Here is a 21,425-nt window from a genome sequence, read left to right as displayed (position 1 = left end):
GTAGGGGATGCTGGGAGGAAGGGGGGCGTGCTGCAGCACTGGGCTGGCTGTCTCCGGGCAAAAGTCGAAGGGGGCGTGGCCGGAAAAAACGCCGCGCGCAAACAGGGGGGCAGAGCGCACCGGCCCGAGGTAGGCCCGAAGTCGGGAACTAAATTAGTTAACGGCCGCCGGGAGCACAGCGCTTCTGGAGAAGATCCTACCTGCGTCCTGGCGGCGTCGCTCTTCCACGGCCCCGTCCTCTGATGCTGCAGCTGCCGGTGAGTCTAGTCTGCCCCTGGAAGCCACCAGGGGGAGGCGCTGGGGAGCTGTGCAGAGCGCTCCTGCGCTGCCTGAAGACATCCACTGCCTGGGCCCAGGGTAGGAGGAAGAACGCTGGGGGAGGCCTGGTGCTGTGAGCGCTCCTGCGCTGCAGCCTGCGATTGACATCGGATCCAGAGATCCCTCGTCGCCTCAACCAGAAGCACCCCTTGGGACGGTACCATAGGGGTCGACGGGGAGTATGTGCCCTTAAACAATTTACAATGTCGGTCCCCAATCAGCCCCTGGGGTGGTACCATGGGGCAGGAGGGGGATAGGGCATGGTGTCTCGAGCCCTCAGACAAGCCTGGGGCCGGTACCCCATGGGGGGGGGGGGAGAAGGCGAGGGTTCTCTCTGATGCAGGGACTTTAACCCTGCAGAAGAGACAAAAAACCTAGAAGAGATGAGAAGGCTGAGCGGCGCCGTATAGCACGAAAAAAACGGAAAAAAAGCAATAGCCTAGGCTGAGGTTGGCCCACAGAGATATGGGCCCACTTCAGCCTCCTACGACACTAAGCAAAAAACTGGCAGGGATCCGCCTCCGGCTCAGGGTGTACACTGCTAGGGAGGAGCTAACTTTTTTTTTATGTCTACTTAGTGTCAGCCTCCTAGTCACAGCTGCATACACCCATGGTCCTGTGTCCCCCAATGAAAGCGATAGAGAAAATTGAATTTTCTTTTGCAGGAATTTTTGGGTGATTCCACAGCAAAATCCCTATGTGTTACATGCAGAGTTTGCTGCAGAGGCACACCTGTACATTGAAGGGGTGAAAAAAGCAGTAAACAGAATTCGTACACTAAGGAATAAAAATCCACAACATGCTCGTGTCTATGCTACATGTTGCCAATGCACATAATGAACAATGGAATCTGTTTTGGGTTTTTTTTCACCCATAGAAACCAATGAGAGAGAAAAAAAAACGCTGTAAAAAAAATGCAAACATGCCTTTTTTGTGACGTATACTTACTTTAATAAACACTGGCACAATATTTGCAGCTTTGCTCATGGAACATGATGTGTTAAATTGTATGTTACGCTTGCTAAGGTTGCATTTTCAGTTTCACCCTTAAGTTGACATCTTCAGGAGTTTTAAATGTAGTTTTGCAACTCTTCTTTTTTGTTAGGGTACTTTCACACTTGCGTTGGACGGGATCCATAGCATTGCGTTGTGTGATGGATGTAACTGATGCGTTGCATATAGTGGCACAACGGATGCTACGGATCGTACAAAATAACGCAATCCGTTATAGGTTTTTTTTCCTTGACTTTACATATCTGGGCATGCGCAGTTGTGTAAAGACGGATGAGATAATGGAATCCGTCAAATGACGGATTCTAAACGGAATCCGCCACCATAGGCGTCCATTATAAAAACAGACGCCAACGGATTCCTGCAGGTTGCATTTTTTTGACACTCCGCCAAGCGCAAAAAAATGCTACATGCAGCGTTCCATTCGCCAGGCGTATGCAACGCAGCATCGCCTGACGGCTGCAACGCAAGGCCATTTATTGCTATCCGTAGCTAATGGAAGTCTATGAGGAATAAAACGGTTTGCTGCGATGGTTACCGTAATTCTTCAAGGCGGCGGATAGCAACGGAAGCCGTCCAACGCAAGTGTGAAAGTAGCCTTACCGTATGTTTTGCTTTATACGATGCACAGGATTATAAAACGCACCCCAAATTTAGAGACAAAAAAAAAAATAAGGGGGGGGTGTCCATCTTATACTCCAGTGGTGTCTTACTGGCTTACCAGAGGAGGGGGGGGATGGGCGGTCCTGGATTATGGCGATGCTGCAGTGGGGGTTGTACTGGCTGTGGGCGCTGTGCTGGCTGTGTGGAGCAGGGCGGCGCGGCGGGTGTCCCAGATGCTCTGTCGGCGATGTGGGCTTCAAAGAAATGGCGCCCGAAGATGGTGCGTACGTACGGAAATGTAAACACTTTTCACCCCTTCTGACACATCCAGTTTTCCTTCTTATGCCTTAGTTTTTTTCTTCTTTCATCTTTTTCCAAGAGCCATAGCTTTTTTGTTTCTTTTCCGTCTCTGTCGCGTGAGGGCCTGTTTTTTGGAGGACGAGTTGTAGTTTTGATTGACACTATTCATTTTGCCATGTAATGTACTGAAAAATGTGAAAAAAGTCCAAGTGCATTGAAATAGTTAAAAAAAAAATAAATAGATAAATGTGGCCAATATGCTTTGTTTTTGTGCTTATAGTGTTGATGGCGAGATAAAAATGACCTGTCGATACTGCCCAATTTATATCTTTTAAAGTTTTTATTTTTAATCTGTAAAAAGGGGGGTGTTTGGAATATACTCGAGTATAAGACGAGTTTTTCAGCCCATTTTTTATTTTTTCTATGCTGAAAACGCCGCCCTTGGCTTATACTTGAGGGTCCCACAAAAAAATTATTCTCACCTGTCCTCCGTTCCTGCGGTGTCCTCCTACCTGCTTCTTGCGGGCCGCACGCGTCTGGTGAACGGGATTCCGCTGCAGTCGTCGCTATACTACCGTTAAATGCTTTGCGGCCGCAAAGCATTCAACTGCAGTAAAGCGATGATGGCAGGCGGCAGCCCCGTTCACCGGATGCGATCATGGAGGGGTCTGTGTGCCTGCGGTCTGCAAGTAGCTATGACGTGGCTACTGAGCAGGTATGAGAATGGCCATTCTGATATGGTAAACACCTCAAAAAATATCTATAATTTTTTGCTTTTTGTTTTTTTTTAGTAACAAGCTTTGGCATGTTCTTTTTTATCTGTATATTAAACGGACGGTACGGCTTTGTTTTTTTTTACAAAAATTTTATTTTGGAAAGACACATTGTTGATTACTTCCGGTGCTGTGGAAACTTTTTGGGTTGCGGAAGACAAAAATTTAAAACATTTCTGATGTTTCAGGGTTCAACAACCTGATCCATCGGGGTCTGCCTTTTTATGACTTTCTGTCCCAGTCGCGACGGTGTAGGTGCCACAATCCAACCTCATTCATTTCTATAGCGCCACGATGTAGCAGCAGCAACGAGGGAACGTTGGTCGGCAAAGTCACAGTGTGGCCCAAGCCTTGTAATCTCTTCAGGAACAGTTTATTTGGCTTCCAAGGTCTATAGTATTTCTTTTTTTCACCTAAAGTGTAAAGGCCCTGTCACACACAGAGCCAAATCTGCGGCAGATCTGTGGTTGCAGTGAAATTGTGGACAATCGGTGCCAGGTTTGTGGCTGTGTACAAATGGCACAATATGTCCATGATTTCACTGCAACCACAGATCTGCCAAAGATTTATCTCTGTGTGTGACGGGGCCTTAAGTTAAGAGGTTAGAAGTTTCTGGAGTTGGATGCATTTCACCTGCTGTATAAGCAGTATGTTGTAATGTTTCGCAGACAGGGATGACATCTGCGATTCCTTACAAGTTGGTATTAAAAAAATGTCTTCTTACCTTAAATTTTGCCTAAGGCGTCATGTGACAGAGATGCCTTAGGGCCCCCAAGAAATAAAAAACAAGATGATTATGCCTGTACAGAATCACGCAGTAAATGTGACTCATCGGGGAAATTCTCAGCGACATGAAATAAAGAACTTGTATAGAGATGTAAGAAAGCGGCTCAGATACTGAGGTGTTTAGTCAATGTCGTTTATCAGAGTGGGGCAATCATCTCTGCCCCTGTCCTCCCCCGAGGGATCAGGAACAGATTTTACTTTCAACATGTTTTTATGAGCGATAAACAGAAAAAATGTGTTTATGATCAAGCGGAGAGATTAGAGGAGACAGGAGAGGTGCTGGGTTTTCGGGGATACAGTTTGACAATGTTAATATTGGTAAATGGCATCCAAAACCAAACGCAATGGTGGGGTCACTGCAAGACAGCCAGATCCTTCTCCTGCAGGTAGGACACACAAGGTTAGATACACCTCATGCAAAGTGTTTTCTTTATTTTCATGAGTCTGAAAATTGTAGATTCACGTTGAAGGCATCAAAACTATGAACTAACACATGTGGAATGAAATACTTAACAAAAAAGTGTGAAACAACTGAAAATATGTCTTATATTCTAGGTTCTTCAAAGTAGCCACCTTTTGCTTTGATTACTGCTTTGCACATTCTTGGCATTCTCTTGATGAGCTTCAAGAGGTAGTCACCAGAAATGGTTTTCACTTCACAGGTGTGCCCTGTCAGGCTTAATAAGTGGGATTTCTTGCCTTATAAATGGGGTTGGGACCATCAGTTGTGTTGTGCAGAAGTCTGGTGGATACACAGCTGATAGTCCTACTGAATAGACTATTAGAATTTGTATTATTACAAGAAAAAAGCAGCTAAGTAAAGAAAAATGAGTGGCCATCCTTACTTTAAGAAATGAAGGTCAGTCAGTCTGAAAAATTGGGAAAACTTTGAAAGTGTCCCCAAGTGCAGTGGCAAAACCCATCAAGCGCTACAAAGAAACTGGCTCACATGAGGACCGCCCCAGGAAAGGAAGACCAAGAGTCACCTCTGCTGCGGAGGATAAGTTTATCCGAGTCACCAGCCTCAGAAATCGCAGGTTAACAGCAGCTCAGATTAGAGACCAGGTCAATGCCACATAGAGTTCTAGCAGCAGACACATCTCTAGAACTGTTAAGGGGAGACTTTGTGCAGCAGGCCTTCATGGTAAAAAAGGGAACTTTGTTTACTTACCGTAAATTCCTTTTCTTCTAGCTCCTATTGGGAGACCCAGACAATTGGGTGTATAGCTTCTGCCTCTGGAGGCCACACAAAGTATTACACTTTAAAAAGTGTAACCCCTCCCCTCTGCCTATACACCCTCCCGTGCATCACGGGCTCCTCAGTTTTGGTGCAAAAGCAGGAAGGAGAAAACTTATAAATTGGTCTAGGGTAAATTCAATCCGAAGGATGTTCGGAGAACTGAAGACCATGAACCAAAAGAACAATTCAACATCAACAACATGTGTACACAAAAAAACAACCAGCCCAAAGGGCACAGGGGCAAGTGCTGGGTCTCCCAATAGGAGCTAGAAGAAAAGGAATTTACGGTAAGTAAACAAAATTCCCTTTTTCTTTGTCGCTCCATTGGGAGAACCCGGACAATTGGGACGTCCAAGAGCAGTCCATGGGTGGGTAAAAGAATACCTCAAGAAAAAGAGCCGAAAACGGCCCCCTCTTACAGGTGGGCAACCGCCGCCTGAAGGACTCGCCTACCTAGACTGGCGTCTGCCGAAGCATAGGCATGCACTTGATAGTGCTTCGTGAAAGTGTGCAGACTAGACCACGTAGCTGCCTGACACACCTGCTGAGCCGTCGCCCGGTGCCGCAATGCCCAGGACGCACCTACGGCTCTGGTAGAATGGGCTTTCAGCCCTGAAGGGAGCGGAAGCCCAGAAGAACGGTAGGCCTCGAGAATCGGTTCCTTGATCCACCGAACCAAGGTTGACTTGGAGGCCTGAGAGCCCTTACACTGGCCAGCGACAAGGACAAAGAGCGCATCTGAACAGCGCAGGGGTGCGGTGCGAGACACGTAGAACCGGAGTGCTCTCACTAGATCCAAAGAGTGCAAATCCTTTTCACACTGGTGAATTTGATTAGGGCAAAAGGAAGGCAAGGAGATATCCTGACTTAGATGAAAAGGGGATACCACCTTAGGGAGAAATTCCGGGACAGGACGCAGAACCACCTTATCCTGGTGGAAAACCAGGAAGGGGGCTTTGCATGACAGCGCTGCAAGCTCAGACACTCTCCGAAGTGATGTGACTGCCACCAGGAAGGCCACCTTCTGCGAAAGACGGGAGAGAGAGATATCCCGCAGCGGCTCAAAAGGCGGCTTTTGAAGAGCCGTCAGAACCCTGTTAAGATCCCAAGGTTCCAACGGACGTTTGTAAGGTGGGACCATGTGGCAGACCCCCTGCAGGAACGTGTGGACCTGCGGAAGCCTGGCTAGACGCTTTTGAAAAAAAACGGAGAGCGCCGATACTTGGCCCTTGAGAGAGCCGAGGGACAAACCCTTGTCCATTCCAGATTGTAGGAATGAAAGGAATGTGGGTAAGGCAAACGGCCATGGAGGAAAACCGTTATCCGCGCACCAGGATAGGAAGATTTGCCAAGACCTGTAATAGATCTTGGCGGACGTTGGCTTCCTGGCTTGTCTCATGGTGGCAATGACATCCTGAGATAACCCTGAAGACGCTTGGAGCCAGGACTCAATGGCCACACAGTCAGGTTGAGGGCCACAGAATTCAGATGGAAAAACGGGCCTTGGGACAGCAAGTCTGGGCGGTCTGGAAGTGCCCACGGTTGACCCACCGTGAGATGCCACAGATCCGGATACCACGACCGCCTCGGCCAGTCTGGAGCGACGAGAATGGCGTGACGGCAGTCGGACCTGATCTTGCGAAGTACCCTGGGCAGCATCGCCAGAGGGGGAAACACATAAGGCAGTCGAAACTGCGACCAATCCTGGACTAAAGCGTCCGCTGCCAGAGCTCTGTGATCCTGAGACCGTGCCATGAAGGCCGGGACCTTGTTGTTGTGTCGTGACGCCATGAGATCGACATCCGGCGTTCCCCAGCGGCGACAGATCTCTCGAAACACGTCTGGGTGTAGAGACCATTCCCCCGCGTCCATGCCCTGACGACTGAGAAAATCTGCTTCCCAGTTTTCTACGCCCGGGATGTGAACTGCGGAGATGGTGGAGCCTGTGGCTTCCACCCACAGCAGAATCCACCGGACTTCCTGGAAGGCTTGACGACTGCGAGTGCCGCCTTGGTGGTTGATGTAGGCGACGGCAGTGGCGTTGTCCGACTGAATTCGGATCTGACAGCCCTCCAGCCACCGATGGAAAGCCAATAGGGCTAGATATACTGCCCTTATCTCCAGGAGATTGATCTGAAGGGACGATTCTATCGGAGTCCAGGTTCCTTGAGCCCTGTGGTGGAGAAAAACCGCTCCCCAACCTGACAGGCTCGCGTCCGTGGTGACCACGGCCCAGGTTGGAGGTAGAAAGGATTTTCCTCGAGACAGAGACGTGGGGAGGAGCCACCACCGAAGTGATGTTTTGGTTGCAAGGGAAAGAGAAGTCCTTGTCGAGGGAAGCCACACTCTTGTCCCATTTGCGAAGAATGTCCCATTGGAGTGGTCGTAGATGGAATTGCGCGAACGGCACTGCCTCCATAGCTGCAACCATCTTCCCCAGGAAGTGCATGAGGAGCCTTAAGGGGTGTGACTGACTCCGAAGAAGGGATTGCACCCCCGCCTGCAGAGAAAGCTGTTTGTCCCGCGGTAGCTTGACTAACGCTGGCTGGGTATGAAACTCCATCCCGAGGTAAGTCAGTGATTGGGTCGGTGTCAACTTGGATTTCGGGAAATTGATGATCCACCCAAACTGCTGGAGAGTCGCCAGAGTGACGGTAAGGCTTTGTTGACACGCCACCCGAGAAGGGGCCCTGACTAGGAGATCGTCTAAGTAGGGGATCACCGAGTGGCCCTGAGAGTGCAGGACGGATGCCATGACTTTGGTGAAAACCCGTGGGGCTGTCGCCAGGCCGAAAGGAAATGCCACGAACTGGAGGTGTTCGTCCCCGATGGCGAAACGCAGGAAACGTTGATGTTCGGGTGCGATCGGCACATGGAGATAAGCATCCTTGATGTCGATCGATGCTAGGAAGTCTCCTTGTGACATCGAGGCGATGACCGAGCGGAGAAATTCCATCCGAAACCGTCTGGTTCTCACATGTCTGTTGAGTAACTTGAGGTCCAGAACGGGACGGAATGACCCGTCCTTTTTTGGCACCACGAACAAGTTGGAGTAAAATCCGCGACCACGTTCCTGAAGGGGAACGGGAATCACAACTCCTTCGATCTTTAGAGCGTCCACTGCCTGAAAAAGTGCGTCGGCCTGTGCGGGGGGTGGGGAGGTTCTGAAGAAACGAGCCGTAAGTCGGGAGCTGAACTCTATCCTGTAACCATGAGACAAAATGTCTCTCACCCATCGGTCTTGAACATGTGGCCACCAGGCGTCGCCAAAGCGGGAGAGCCTGCCACCGACCGAGGATGTGGCTAGATGAGGCCGAGAGTCATGAGGAGGCCGTCTTGGAGGCAGTGCCTCCTGCGGCCTTTTGGGGGCGTGACTTGGACCGCCACGCATAGGAGATCCTCTGGCCTTTCTCCGGCCGGTTGGACGAAGAGGATTGGGGCTTGGCGGAGGGACGAAAGGACCGAAACCTCGATTGGATTTTTCTCTGCTGAGGTCTCTTAGGTTTGGATTGGGGTAAGGAGGAGTCCTTACCCCAGGATTCCTTAATAATCTCATCCAATCGTTCGCCAAATAAACGGTCGCCAGAAAAAGGCAAACCAGTTAAGAACCTTTTGGAAGCAGAGTTTGCTTTCCATTCGCGCAGCCACATGGCCCTGCGGACTGCCACGGAGTTAGCAGATGCTACAGCCGTACGGCTAGTGGAGTCCAGGACGGCGTTCATGGTGTAGGACGAAAAAGCTGATGCCTGAGAGGTCAAGGAAGAAACATGCGGAGCAGAATTCCGTGTGACAGCATTAATCTCAGTCAGACAAGCCGAGATTGCTTGGAGAGCCCACACAGCCGCAAAGGCCGGGGCGAAAGACGCGCCCATGGCCTCATAGATAGACTTCACCAAGAGCTCTGTCTGTCAGTGGCATCTTTCAGGGATGAGCCATCAGCAACAGACACAACGGACCTAGCAGCCAATCTAGAGACTGGAGGATCCACCTTGGGAGAGTGTGCCCAGCCCTTAACGACTTCAGGTAGAAAGGGATAACGCGTGTCAGTGTGCCGTTTAGCAAAGCGCTTGTCCGGGACCGCTCTGGGCTTCTGGACAGCGTCCTTGAAGTTAGAGTGATCAAAAAACGTATTGCGCGTACGTTTGGGGAAACGAAATTGGTGTTTCTCCTGCTGAGAAGCCTACTCTTCTACAGGAGGAGGCGGGGGTGAGAGATCCAACACCTGGTTGATGGACGAGATAAGATCATTTACTAAGGCGTCCCCCTCAGGTGCATCAAGGTTAAGGGCGAAGTCAGGGTCAGAGCCCTGAGCTCCCACGTCCGCCTCGTCTTCCTGAGAGTCCTCAAGCTGAGATCCAGAGAAGCGTGAGGAGGCCGGGGAAGAGTCCCAGCGAGGCCGCTTAGCCGGTCTGGGACTGCGGTCCGGGCAGGAGTCCTCCGCCTGGGACCTAGGGGCTAACCTTGGAGCGCGCTGCGGCGCGGACCGAGAAGGGCCTGGAGGAGACAAGCTAACAGGGGCCGGAGCCTGTGAAGGGCCCGGTCTGGACTGCAATGCCTCAAGGAGCTTAGATTACCATTTGTCCATAGACTGTGCAATGGATTGAGAAAGTGACTGAGAGTTTCTCAGCGAAAGAGGTCAAGGCCGGTGACTCTGTCCCTGCAGCCTGCTCAGGGGGAGCAGGGGGATCTACATGAGCCGAGGGGCCCACAAGTGCCCTAGGCTCCGGCTGAGCAAGCGTGGCAGGAGTCGAGCATTGATCACAGTGAGGGTAGATGGACCCCGCAGGCAACATAGCCCCACAAGAGGTACAGGCTGCGAAAAAAATCTGTGCCTTAGTAGCTTTGCTCCTTGTGGACGACATGCTGTTGTCTCTTAGGAGAGTGACCACTGAGGGTATATGGGAAAAGGGTATACAGCCTGTCCGAACAGATATATATATATATCTATTATATATATATGTATCTATTCCGGCACCCTAGGGGGACCAGCACCGGGTGACCGGTGTGGCTTACCGACCGCTAACGAGCGGAGTGTGTCCTCCAGATTCCCTGTCCTGGATCCCCCGGAGCTGCAGAGCTTTGTCACTGAGAAGCATCCACCGGCAGAATGCCAAAAATGGGCGCCGGAGCTCTCAGGGGAGGAGTGGGGCCGAGGGCGGCGCCAGGAAAGAGCGGGAATCTGGGGTCCCCACAGTGGTCAATGAGGGGGAAGGGAGACATGCAAGATGCTCCAGCCCTCACATCCGACGTCATGTCGGTAATCCCGCCCTTCCCCCTGACAGGCAGGCCCGGGGGCGGGATTTTTCACAACTAGGCCGCGGCGAAGCCGGGGACTAAATTTGAGACCGCGCCCGACAAGCAGGCACGGTCGGCGCGGAAGTCCGCCGAAAAGACAACAGATTGAACTACCGCGGCTTCCGGGAAGAAGGTGCGACCCTCCCTGTACAGTCCCCCCCATGGGGACACAGAGTACCTTCACGTTGCAGGGCCCGGTCCCTGGGGTTGAAAGAGGCTCCGGTCCGACAGGTTCCACCAGGGGCTGCGGATGGAGCACGGTCCCAGCAAATGGATGACCGCTCAGGATCCCACTTCTCCCAGAGCCGCATAAGGGATGGTGAAGGAGACGGCATGTGGCTCCAGCCTCTGTACCCGCAATGGGTACCTCAACCTTAACAGCACCGCCGACATAGTGGGGTGAGAAGGGAACATGCCGGGGGCCCCATCGGGGTCCTCTTTTCTTCCATCCGACATAACTATGTTATGAGAATGCATGAGTGGATGTGTGCCTCCTTCCACACAAAGCATAAAAATGAGGAGCCCGTGGTCCACGGGAGGGTGTATAGGCAGAGGGGAGGGGTACACTTTTTAAAGTGTAATACTTTGTGTGGCCTCCAGAGGCAGAAGCTATACACCCAATTGTCTGGGTCTCCCAATGGAGCGACAAAGAAATAGCTGCTAGGAAACCACTGCTAAGGACAGACAAGCAGAAGAGACTTGTTTGGGCTAAAGAACGAAAAGAATGGACATTAGACCAGTGGAAATCTGTGCTTTGGTATGATGAGTCCAAATTTGAGATCTTTGGATCCAATCACCGTGTCTTTGTGTGACGCAGAAAAGGTGAATGGATGGACTCTACATGCCTAGTTCCCACCGTGAAGCATGGAGGAGGAGGTGTGATGGTGTGGGGGTGCTTTGCTGGTGACACTGTTGGGGATTTATTCAAAACTGAAGGCATACAGAACCAGCATGGCTACCACAGCATCTTGCAGCGGCGTGCTATTCCATCCGGTTTGCGTTTAGTTGGACCATCATTTATTTTTCAACAGGACAAAGACCCCAAACACACCTCCAGGCTGTGTAAGGGCTATTTGACTAAGAAGGCGAGTGATGAGGTGCTACGCCAGATGACCTGGTCTCCACAGTCACCAGACCTGAACCCAATCGAGATGGTTTGGGGTGAGCTGGACCGCGGAGTGAAGGCAAAAGGGCCAACAAGTGCCAAGCATCTCTGGGAACTCCTTCAAGACTGTTGGAAGACCATTTCCGGTGAATAACTCTTGAAGCTCATCAAGAGAATGCCAAGAGTGTGCAAAGCAGTAATCAAAGCAAAAGGTGGCTACTTTGAAGAACCTAGAATATAAGACATATTTTCAGTTGTTTCACACTTTTTTAAGTATTTCATTCCACATGTGTTAATTCATAGTTTTGATGCCTTCAATGTGAATCTACAGTTTTCAGAGTCATGAAAATAAAGAAAACTCTTTGAATGAGAAGGTGTGTCCAAACTTCTGGTCTGTACTGTATATCTTGACAATCTACTTAAATAAAATCTTACCTCTAGGTCCTGGTGAGATCGCTTCTTCTCTAAAAATGTGCTGACTGTAGGTAACTAATAAAAATACAAAAAAAGTATTGAGTTTTACACATACAGTAGTAAAACAGTAAGTGACAGATGTGTGTGGGGCTTTGAGCTCTGTTACTTCTCATCAATGACTGATCATTAAAACGTGGTTATAAAGAAGCTTTCCAATAATTGAACATTTTTTAACTTAAAGGGTTATTCCTATCTCCAGGATCCTATCCCAATATGAAATATAAAAATGTAGTATAGTTCTCCTGATATAGTCATGTCTCTTACCTCATGTGCAGGGCATTGCAGCTTAGGTATCCATGGTTACGACCACGGACAACTCACTACTTTATTTTACAGTTTAGAAGACACACTTTTTCCCCAGTATTATAATCTGGATATGGCTTATCGAAGTGGCGGCGCAGGGTCAGCGATACCGAGGGTTCAGAGGACGGAGGATATCCCTGAAGTGCAGCAGCTCAGGAGGGTCACAGGACTGAGGGTCGGCGATACTGAGGGCTCATGGGGTGTTGCAGCGGCAGGCGCCATTGATCTGCTGCATTGAATCGCTAGCGGTTGACGCGATGGACTTCAAGAAAATAGCCACGCAATCTGCGCATGCACCGCCTACGCAACCTTTTTGTTGAAGTCCATTGTGGTAACCACTGGCGATTCAATGGCACCCACGCAACATCCCACGAGCCTGCAGTATCGCCGGCGCACCATCCACTGACCCTCCTGAGCCAGGACACCCCCGTCCTCTGAGCCCGCAGCATCACCGACCCTGCCTCCTGAGACCTTCCTGAGCCGCTCCACCACTGCCGCACCCTCCTGGTGCGCTAATATAAGACACACTAGGATTATAAGACCAACCCTCTTTTTAACAGTAAAAAGAAGGGAATTTTGTTTACTTACCGTAAATTCCTTTTCTTCTAGCTCCTATTGGGAGACCCAGACAATTGGGTGTATAGCTTCTGCCTCCGGAGGCCACACAAAGTATTACACTTTAAAAAGCGTAACCCCTCCCCTCTGCCTATACACCCTCCCGTGCATCACGGGCTCCTCAGTTTTGGTGCAAAAGCAGGAAGGAGGAAACTTATAAATTGGTCTAAGGTACATTCAATCCGAAGGATGTTCGGAGAACTGAAAACCATGAACCAAAAGAACAATTCAACATGAACAACATGTGTACACAAAAGAACAAACAGCCCGAAGGAAACAGGGGCGGGTGCTGGGTCTCCCAATAGGAGCTAGAAGAAAAGGAATTTACGGTAAGTAAACAAAATTCCCTTCTTCTTTGTCGCTCCATTGGGAGACCCAGACAATTGGGACGTCCAAAAGCAGTCCCTGGGTGGGTAAAAGAATACCTCAATAACAGAGAGCCGAAAAACGACCCCTTCCTACAGGTGGGCAACCGCCGCCTGAAGGACTCGCCTACCTAGACTGGCATCTGCCGAAGCATAGGTATGCACTTGATAGTGTTTTGTGAAGGTGTGCAGACTACACCAGGTAGCTGCCTGACACACCTGCTGAGCCGTAGCCCTTAACACCCTGTTAAGGTCCCAGGGTTCCAGTGGACGCTTGTAGGGTGGAACTATGTGGCAAACTCCCTGCAGGAACGTGCGGACCTGCGGAAGCCTTGCCAGGTGCTTTTGAAAAAATACTGAGAGCGCCGATACTTGTCCCTAGAGAGAGCCGAGTGACAAACCCTTGTCCATTCCGGATTGAAGGAATGAAAGAAAAATGGGTAAGGCAAAAGGCCAGGGAGTAAAACCCTTATCAGAGCACCAGGACAAGAAGATCCGCCACGACCTGTAATAGATCTTGGCGGAAGTTGGTTTCCTGGCCTGTCTCATAGTGGCAATGACATCCTGAGATAAACCCGACGACGCTAGGAGCCAGGACTCAATGGCCACACAGTCAGGTTGAGGGCCGCAGAATTCAGATGGAAAAACGGCCCTTGTGACAGCAGGTCTGTGCGGTCTGGAAGCGCCCACGGCTGACCCACCGTGAGATGCCACAGATCCGGGTACCACGACCGCCTCGGCCAATCTGGAGCGACGAGAATGGCGCGACGACAGTCGGATCTGATCTTGCGTAACACTCTGGGCAACATCGCCAGAGGAGGAAACACATAAGGGAGTCGAAACTGCGACCAATCCTGAACTAACGCGTCCGCCGCCAGAGCTCTATGATCTTGAGACCGTGCCATGAAGGCCGGGACCTTGTTGTTGTGCCGTGACGCCATGAGATCGACGTCCGGCGTTCCCCAGCGGCGACAGATCTCTCGAAACACGTCTGGGTGAAGAGACCATTCCCCCGCATCCATGCCCTGACGACTGAGAAAGTCTGCTTCCCAGTTTTCTACGCCCGGGATGTGAACTGCGGAGATGGTGGAGGCTGTGGCCTCCGCCCACAGCAGAATCCGCCGGAGTTCCTGGAAGGCTTGACGGCTGCGCGTGCCGCCCTGGTGGTTGATGTACGCGACCGCCGTGGCGTTGTCCGACTGTATGCGGATCTGCCTGCCCTCCAGCCACCAATGGAACGCCTTTAGGGCTAGATACACTGCCCTTATCTCCAGAACATTGATCTGAAGGGAAGACTCTATCGGAGTCCAGGTCCCCTGAGCCCTGTGGTGGAGAAAAACCGCTCCCCACCCTGACAGGCTCGCGTCCGTCGTGACCACAGCCCAGGATGGGGGCAGGAAGGATTTTCCCTGCGATAGAGAAGTGGGAAGAAGCCACCACTGAAGAGAGGTTTTGGCTGCAAGGGAAAGAGAGACGTTCCTGTCGAGGGACGTCGACCTCCTGTCCCATTTGCGGAGAATGTCCCATTGGAGTGGGCGCAGCTGGAACTGCGCGAAGGGCACTGCCTCCATTGCTGCCACCATCTTCCCCAGGAAGTGCATGAGGCGCCTCAAGGGGTGTGACTGACCCCGAAGAAGAGATTGCACCCCTGTCTGCAGCGAAAGCTGTTTGTCCAGCGGTAGCTTGACTACCGCTGAGTGAGTATGAAACTCCATCCCGAGGTAAGTCAGTGATTGGGTCGGTGTCAACTTGGACTTTGGGAAGTTGATGATCCACCCGAACTGCTGGAGAGTCTCCAGAGCGACGGTCAGGCTGTGTTGACACGCCACCCGGGAGGGAGCCCTGACTAGGAGATCGTCTAAGTAAGGGATCACCGAGTGGCCCTGAGAGTGTAGGATCGCCACAACGGATGCCATGACCTTGTGAAGACCCGTGGGGCTGTCGCCAGGCCGAAAGGCAGTGCCACGAACTGAAGGTGTTCGTCCCCGATGGCGAAACGCAGGAAGCGTTGATGCTCGGGTGCGATCGGCACATGGAGATAAGCATCCTTGATGTCGATCGATGCTAATAAGTCTTCTTGTGACATCGAAGCGATGACCGAGCGGAGAGATTCCATCCGAAACCTTCTGGTGCTCACATGCCTGTTGAGCAGTTTGAGGTCCAGAACGGGACGGAATGATCCGTCTTTCTTTGGCACCACGAACAAGTTGGAGTAGAAGCCGTGACCATGTTCCTGAGGGGGAACGGGAATCACCACTCCTTCTGACTTCAGAACGCCCACAGCCTGAAAAAGTGCTCCGGCCCGAGATGGGGGTGGAGATGTTCTGAAGAAACGAGTCGGAGGACGAGAGCTGAACTCTATCCTGTAACCGTGAGACAGAATGTCTCTCACCCATCGGTCTTGGACATGTGGCCACCAGGCGTCGCAAAAGCGGGAGAGCCTGCCACCGACCGAGGATGCGGTTCGGGGAGGCCGAAAGTCATGAGGATGCCGCCTTGGAGGCAGTGCCTCCGGCGGTTTTTTGGGGGCGTGACTTAGACCGCCACGCATAAGAGTTCCTCTGGCCCTTCTCTGGCCTGTTGGACGAGGAGGATTGGGACTTGGCTGAGGGCCGAAAGGACCGAAACCTCGGTTGTATTTTCCGTTGCTGAGGTCTCTTCGGTTTGGACTGGGGTAAGGACGAGTCCTTTCCCTTGGATTCCTTAATAATTTCATCCAATCGTTCGCCAAACAATCGGTCGCCAGAAAACGGCAAACCGGTTAAGAACTTCTTGGAAGCAGAGTCTGCCTTCCATTCGCGTAGCCACATGGCTCTGCGGACTGCCACCGAATTAGCGGATGCTACCGCTGTACGGCTAGCAGAGTCCAGGACGGCGTTCATGGCGTAGGACGAAAAAGCCGACGCCTGAGAAGTCAAAGACGCAACTTGCGGAGCAGAGGTACGTGTGACCACATTAATATCAGACAGACAAGCTGAGATAGCTTGGAGTGCCCACACGGCTGCAAAGGCCGGGGCAAAAGACGCGCCTGTGGCTTCATAGATGGATTTCACCAGGAGCTCTATCTGCCTGTCAGTGGCATCCTTGAGCGATGAGCCATCTGCAACTGATACTACAGATCTAGCCGCCAGTCTAGAGACTGGAGGATCCACCTTGGGACATTGAGCCCAACCCTTAACTACGTCAGAGGGGAAGGGGTAACATGTGTCATTAAGGCGCTTAGTAAAGCGCTTGTCCGGAAATGCTCTGTGCTTCTGGACAGCATCTCTGAAGTTAGAGTGATCGAAAAACGCACTCCGTGTACGTTTGGGAAACCTAAACTGGTGTTTCTCCTGCTGCGAAGCCGACTCCTCTATAGGTGGAGTTGGGGGAGAAAGATCTAGCACCTGGTTGATGGACGCTATAAGGTCATTTACTATGGCGTCCCCTTCAGGTGTATCAAGATTGAGAGCAACGTCAGGGTCAGAGCCCTGAGCTGCGACGTCCGCCTCATCCTCCAGAGAGTCCTCAAGCTGAGACCCCGAGCAGCGTGAGGAAGTCGGGGAAGATTCCCAGCGAGCCCGCTTAGCCGGTCTGGGACTGTGGTCCGTGCCGGAGTCCTCCACGTGAGACCTAGGGGCCACCCCGGGAGCACGCTGCGGCGCAGACCGAGAGGGGCCTGGAGGCGATGATCCGACAGTGCCCGGGGCCTGTGTAAGGACCGGTCTGGGCTGCAAGGCTTCTAGTAGCTTGGCTGGCAGACCATTTGTCCATAGACTGAGCCATGGATTGTGAAAGCGACTCAGAGAGTTTCTCAGCAAAAACTGCAAACTCTGTCCCTGCCGCCTGGACAGGGGAAGCAGGAGGGTCTGCCTGAGCCGAGGGGCCCACTAGTGACCGAGGCTCCGGCTGAGCAAGTGCAACAGGGGTCGAGCATTGCTCACAGTGAGGGTAGGTGGAACCCACAGGTAACATAGCCCCACAAGAGGTACAGGTTGCAAAAAAACCCTTTGCCTTAGCGCCCTTGCTCCCTGTGGACAACATGCTGTTGTCTCCTAGGAGAGTGATCACTGAGGGTATATAGCCAAAAGCAAAACAACCCGGCCAAACAGAGAAAATATATACAAATATATATATATATACTCTGGCACCCTAGGGGGACCAGCACCGGGTGACCGGTGTGGCTAACCGACCGCCCAAAGCGGTGTGTGTCCACCAGATTCCCTACCTTAGGTCTCCCAGAGCTGCAGAGCTCGTTCCTGAAATCCTCCACCGGCAGACTGTGTGTAAAAATGGCTGCCGGAGCTCTCAGGGGAGAAGGGAGCCGTGGGCGGCGACTAGTAAAGTGCGGGAATCTGGGGCCCCACAGTGATCAGTGAGGGGGGGGGGAGAAAACCTAAAGTATGCTCCAGCCCTCACTGCCGACATCAGGTCGACCGTCCCGCCCTTACCCCTGACTGGCAGGCCCGGGGGCGGGAGTTATGGTACTAGGCCGCAATGAAGCCGGGGACTAAATTTAATACCGCGGCCGACAAACAGGCTCGGTCGGCGCGGAAGTCCCGGTCTTCACAAACCAGCAGCTGCTGCAGCGTCTGTGAAACAAGCGCTCCATGCACCGTCCCCATGGGGACACAGAGTACCTTTAGATGCAGGGCCCTGTCCCTGAGGATACATAGACTCCGGTCCGGCAGATTCCCACAGGGGCTGCGGAGGGAGCCCGGTCCCAGTGAATGGATGACCGGTCAGGATCCCACTTCTCCCAGAGCCTCTAAGGGATGGTGAAGGAAAACGGCATGTGGCTCCAGCCTCTGTACCCGCAATGGGTACCTCAACCTTAACAGCACCGCCGACTTAGTGGGGTGAGAAGGGAGCATGCCGGGGGCCCTGTGGGGGCCCTCTTTTCTTCCAACCGATAAAATCAGCAGCTGCTGCTGACTAAAATGGGATGCATGAGTGGATGTGTGCCTCCTTCCACACAAAGCATAAAACTGAGGAGCCCGTGATGCACGGGAGGGTGTATAGGCAGAGGGGAGGGGTTACACTTTTTCAGTGTAATACTTTGTGTGGCCTCCGGAGGCAGAAGCTATACACCCAATTGTCTGGGTCTCCCAATGGAGCGACAAAGAAAAGAGAATTTTGTTTACTTACCGTAAATTCTTTTTCTTATAGTTCCGACATGGGAGACCCAGACCTTGTTTGGGTGTTTAGCTTCTGCCTCCGGAGGACACACAAAGTACTACACCTAAAAGTATAGCTCCTCCCTCTGAGCTTATACACCCCCTGGTGAGCCAGTCACAGCCAGTTTAGTGCAAAATCTGAAGGAGAATAGCCGCCCACAAGTAGAACAGAGCAAGAACCGGAACAACCGGAGACTCTGTCCACGACAACAGCCGGTGAAAACACGCGGAACAAGGAAATTGCCAACAGGCAACAGGGAGGGTGCTGGGTCTCCCAATACGGAACTATAAGAAAAAGAATTTACGGTAAGTAAACAAAATTCTCTTTTTCTTTATCATTCCTTTGGGAGACCCAGACCATGGGACGTTCCAAAGCAGTCCTTGGGTGGGAATAAACAGAAAAACTAAGAAGTAGGCAGAACCTAACTTCACAAATGGGCGACCGCCGCCTGAAGGATGCGTCTGCCCAAGCTCGCATCTGCCGAAGCATGAGCATGCACTTGGTAGTGCTTCGGGAAGGTATGCAGGTTAGTCCAAGTGGCAGCCTGACAGACTTGTTGAGCCGTAGCCTGGTGCCTAAAAGCCCAAGAGGCACCGACAGCTCTGGTCGAGTGTGCTTTGATCCCCGGCGGGGGAGGCACCTGAGTACTCTGGTAGGCGTCCGAAATGGTCGACCTAATCCAACGGGCTAAGGTCGGCTTAGAAGCAGGAAGGCCTTTGCGCCGACCTGTGGTTAGCACAAAAAGAGAGGTGCACCGCCTAAGCGCAGCGGTGCGAGACACATAGATCCGGAGAGCAAGCACCAGATCTAGAGTATGCAGCGCTTTTTCAAAGCGATGAACAGGGGCCGGACAGAAGGAAGGTAAGGTAATGTCCTGGTTAAGGTGGAAGGGAGAGACCACCTTAGGAAGAAAGTCCAGAGTCGGACGGAGAACCACCTTGTCTTGATGAAAAACTAAAAAAGGTGACTCCGAGGAGAGCGCAGCCAAATCAGAGACTCTCCTGTGAGAAGTTATGGCAACCAGAAAGGCCACTTTGTGTGAAAGCCGATACAAAGAAACATCCCTAAGAGGCTCGAAGGGGGGCTTCTGCAAGACCGTGAGAACCAAGTTAAGGTCCCAGGGATCCAAGGGCCGCCGGTAAGGCGGAATGATGTGAGACGCGCCTTGCATGAAGGTGCGGACCTGAGACAGCCGAGCGAGACGCCGCTGGAATAAAACTGACAGAGCTGAAACTTGTCCCTTGAGAGAGTTGAGGGACAGTCCTAGCTGCAGACCGGACTGTAGAAAAGACAGAAGGGTCAGCAAGGAGAATGGCCAAGGAGGATGGCCGTTAGAGCGACACCAGGACAGGAAAGAAGGGAATTTTGTTTACTTACCGTAAATTCCTTTTCTTCTAGCTCTAATTGGGAGACCCAGACAATTGGGTGTATAGCTACTGCCTCCGGAGGCCACACAAAGTATTACACTTAAAAGTGTAAGGCCCCTCCCCTTCTGCCTATACACCCCCCGTGGGATCACGGGCTCCTCAGTTTTAGTGCAAAAGCAAGAAGGAGGAAAGCCAATAAACTGGTTTAAGCAAATTCAATCCGAAGGAATATCGGAGAACTGAAACCATTCAACATGAACAACATGTGTATACAAAAAAACAGGGGCGGGTGCTGGGTCTCCCAATTAGAGCTAGAAGAAAAGGAATTTACGGTAAGTAAACAAAATTCCCTTCTTCTTTGTCGCTCTATTGGGAGACCCAGACAATTGGGATGTCCAAAAGCAATCCCTGGGTGGGTAAAATAATACCTCGTAATAGAGCCGTAAAACGGCCCCTTTCTACAGGTGGGCAACCGCCGCCTGAAGGACTCGTCTGCCTATGCTGGCATCCGCCGAAGCATAGGTATGCACCTGACGGTGTTTCATGAAAGTGTGGAGGCTGGACCAGGTAGCCGCCTGACACACAAGCTGAGCCGTAGCCTGGTGCCTCAAGCCCAGGACGCATCCACCGCTCTGGTAGAATGGACCTTCAGCCCTGAGGGAACCGTAAGCCCAGCAGAACGATAAGCTAGAGAATTGGTTCCTTGAACCACCGAGCCAGTCTTGATTTGGAAGCCTGTAACCCTTTACGCTGGCTAGCGACAAGGACAAGAGTGCTTCCGAGCGGCGCAGGGACGCCGTACGATCGATGAAGAGTCTGAGTGCTCTCACCAGATCTAATCAAGTGCAAATCCTTTTCACATTGGTGAACTGGATGAAGACAAATAGAGGGTACGGATACCCTGATTGAGATGAAAGGGGGGATTCCACCTTAGGGAGAAATTCCGGAACCGGACGCAGAACCCCTTGACCTGGTGAGACACCGGGAAGGGGACTTTGCACGACAATGCTGCCCCGACAGACACTCTCCGAAGTGAAGTGACTGCCCCTAGGAAAACCACTTTCTGTGAAAGGCGTGAGAGAGAAAAATCCCTCATAGGCTCGAATGGTGGTTTCTGCAGAACCATCAGCACCCTGTTCAAATGACAGGGTTCTAACAGTCGTTTGTAAGGAAGGACTAAGCGGCAAACCCCCTGCAGGAACGTGCGTACCTGAGGTAGTCTTGCTAGTCGCTTCTGAAAAAAAATACAGAGAGCGCTGAGATTTGTCCGTTAAGGGAACCGAGCGACAAACCTTTTTCCAACCGAATTGCAGGAAGGAAAGAAAGTAGGCAAGGCAATTGGCCAGGGAGAAACTCCCTGAGCAGAGGACCAAGATAAGAATATCTTCCACGTTCTGTGGTAGATCTTGGCAGATGTGTGTTTTCTGGCCTGTCTCATAGTGGTAATGACCCCTTGAGATAACCCTGCAGATGCTAGGATCCAGGACTCAATGGCCACTCCATCAGGTTGAGGGTCGCAGAATTCTGAAGGAAAAAACGACCCTTGAGACAGCAAGTCTGGTCGGTCTGATAGTTCCCCCGGTTGGCCTACCGTGAGATGCCACAGATCCGGGTACCACGACCTCGTTGGCCATTTTGGAGCGACGAGGATGGCGCGGCGGCAGTCGGACCTGATCTTGCGTAACACTCTGGGCAACAGTGCCAGAGGTGGGA

General features: G+C 51.8%; 1 protein-coding gene across 2 annotated transcripts in view; it reads right to left on the bottom strand.

Moving 5' to 3' along the window:
- The window catches only part of SFR1 (SWI5 dependent homologous recombination repair protein 1), a 71,006-nt gene that overhangs the window by 35,853 nt on the left and 13,728 nt on the right, over positions 1-21,425 (bottom strand). For both annotated transcript variants that reach the window (XM_075352274.1, XM_075352275.1), the window contains exon 3: positions 11,867-11,920. In XM_075352274.1, coding sequence (XP_075208389.1) covers positions 11,867-11,920 — 54 coding nt within the window. The remainder of the gene's footprint in view (positions 1-11,866; positions 11,921-21,425) is intronic.

Source organism: Anomaloglossus baeobatrachus, chromosome 5 (assembly GCF_048569485.1).
Source record: "Anomaloglossus baeobatrachus isolate aAnoBae1 chromosome 5, aAnoBae1.hap1, whole genome shotgun sequence".
Classification (NCBI taxonomy): domain Eukaryota; kingdom Metazoa; phylum Chordata; class Amphibia; order Anura; family Aromobatidae; genus Anomaloglossus; species Anomaloglossus baeobatrachus.
Note: the sequence above shows the minus strand (reverse complement) of the source record. Positions and strands in the feature narration are given on the sequence as shown.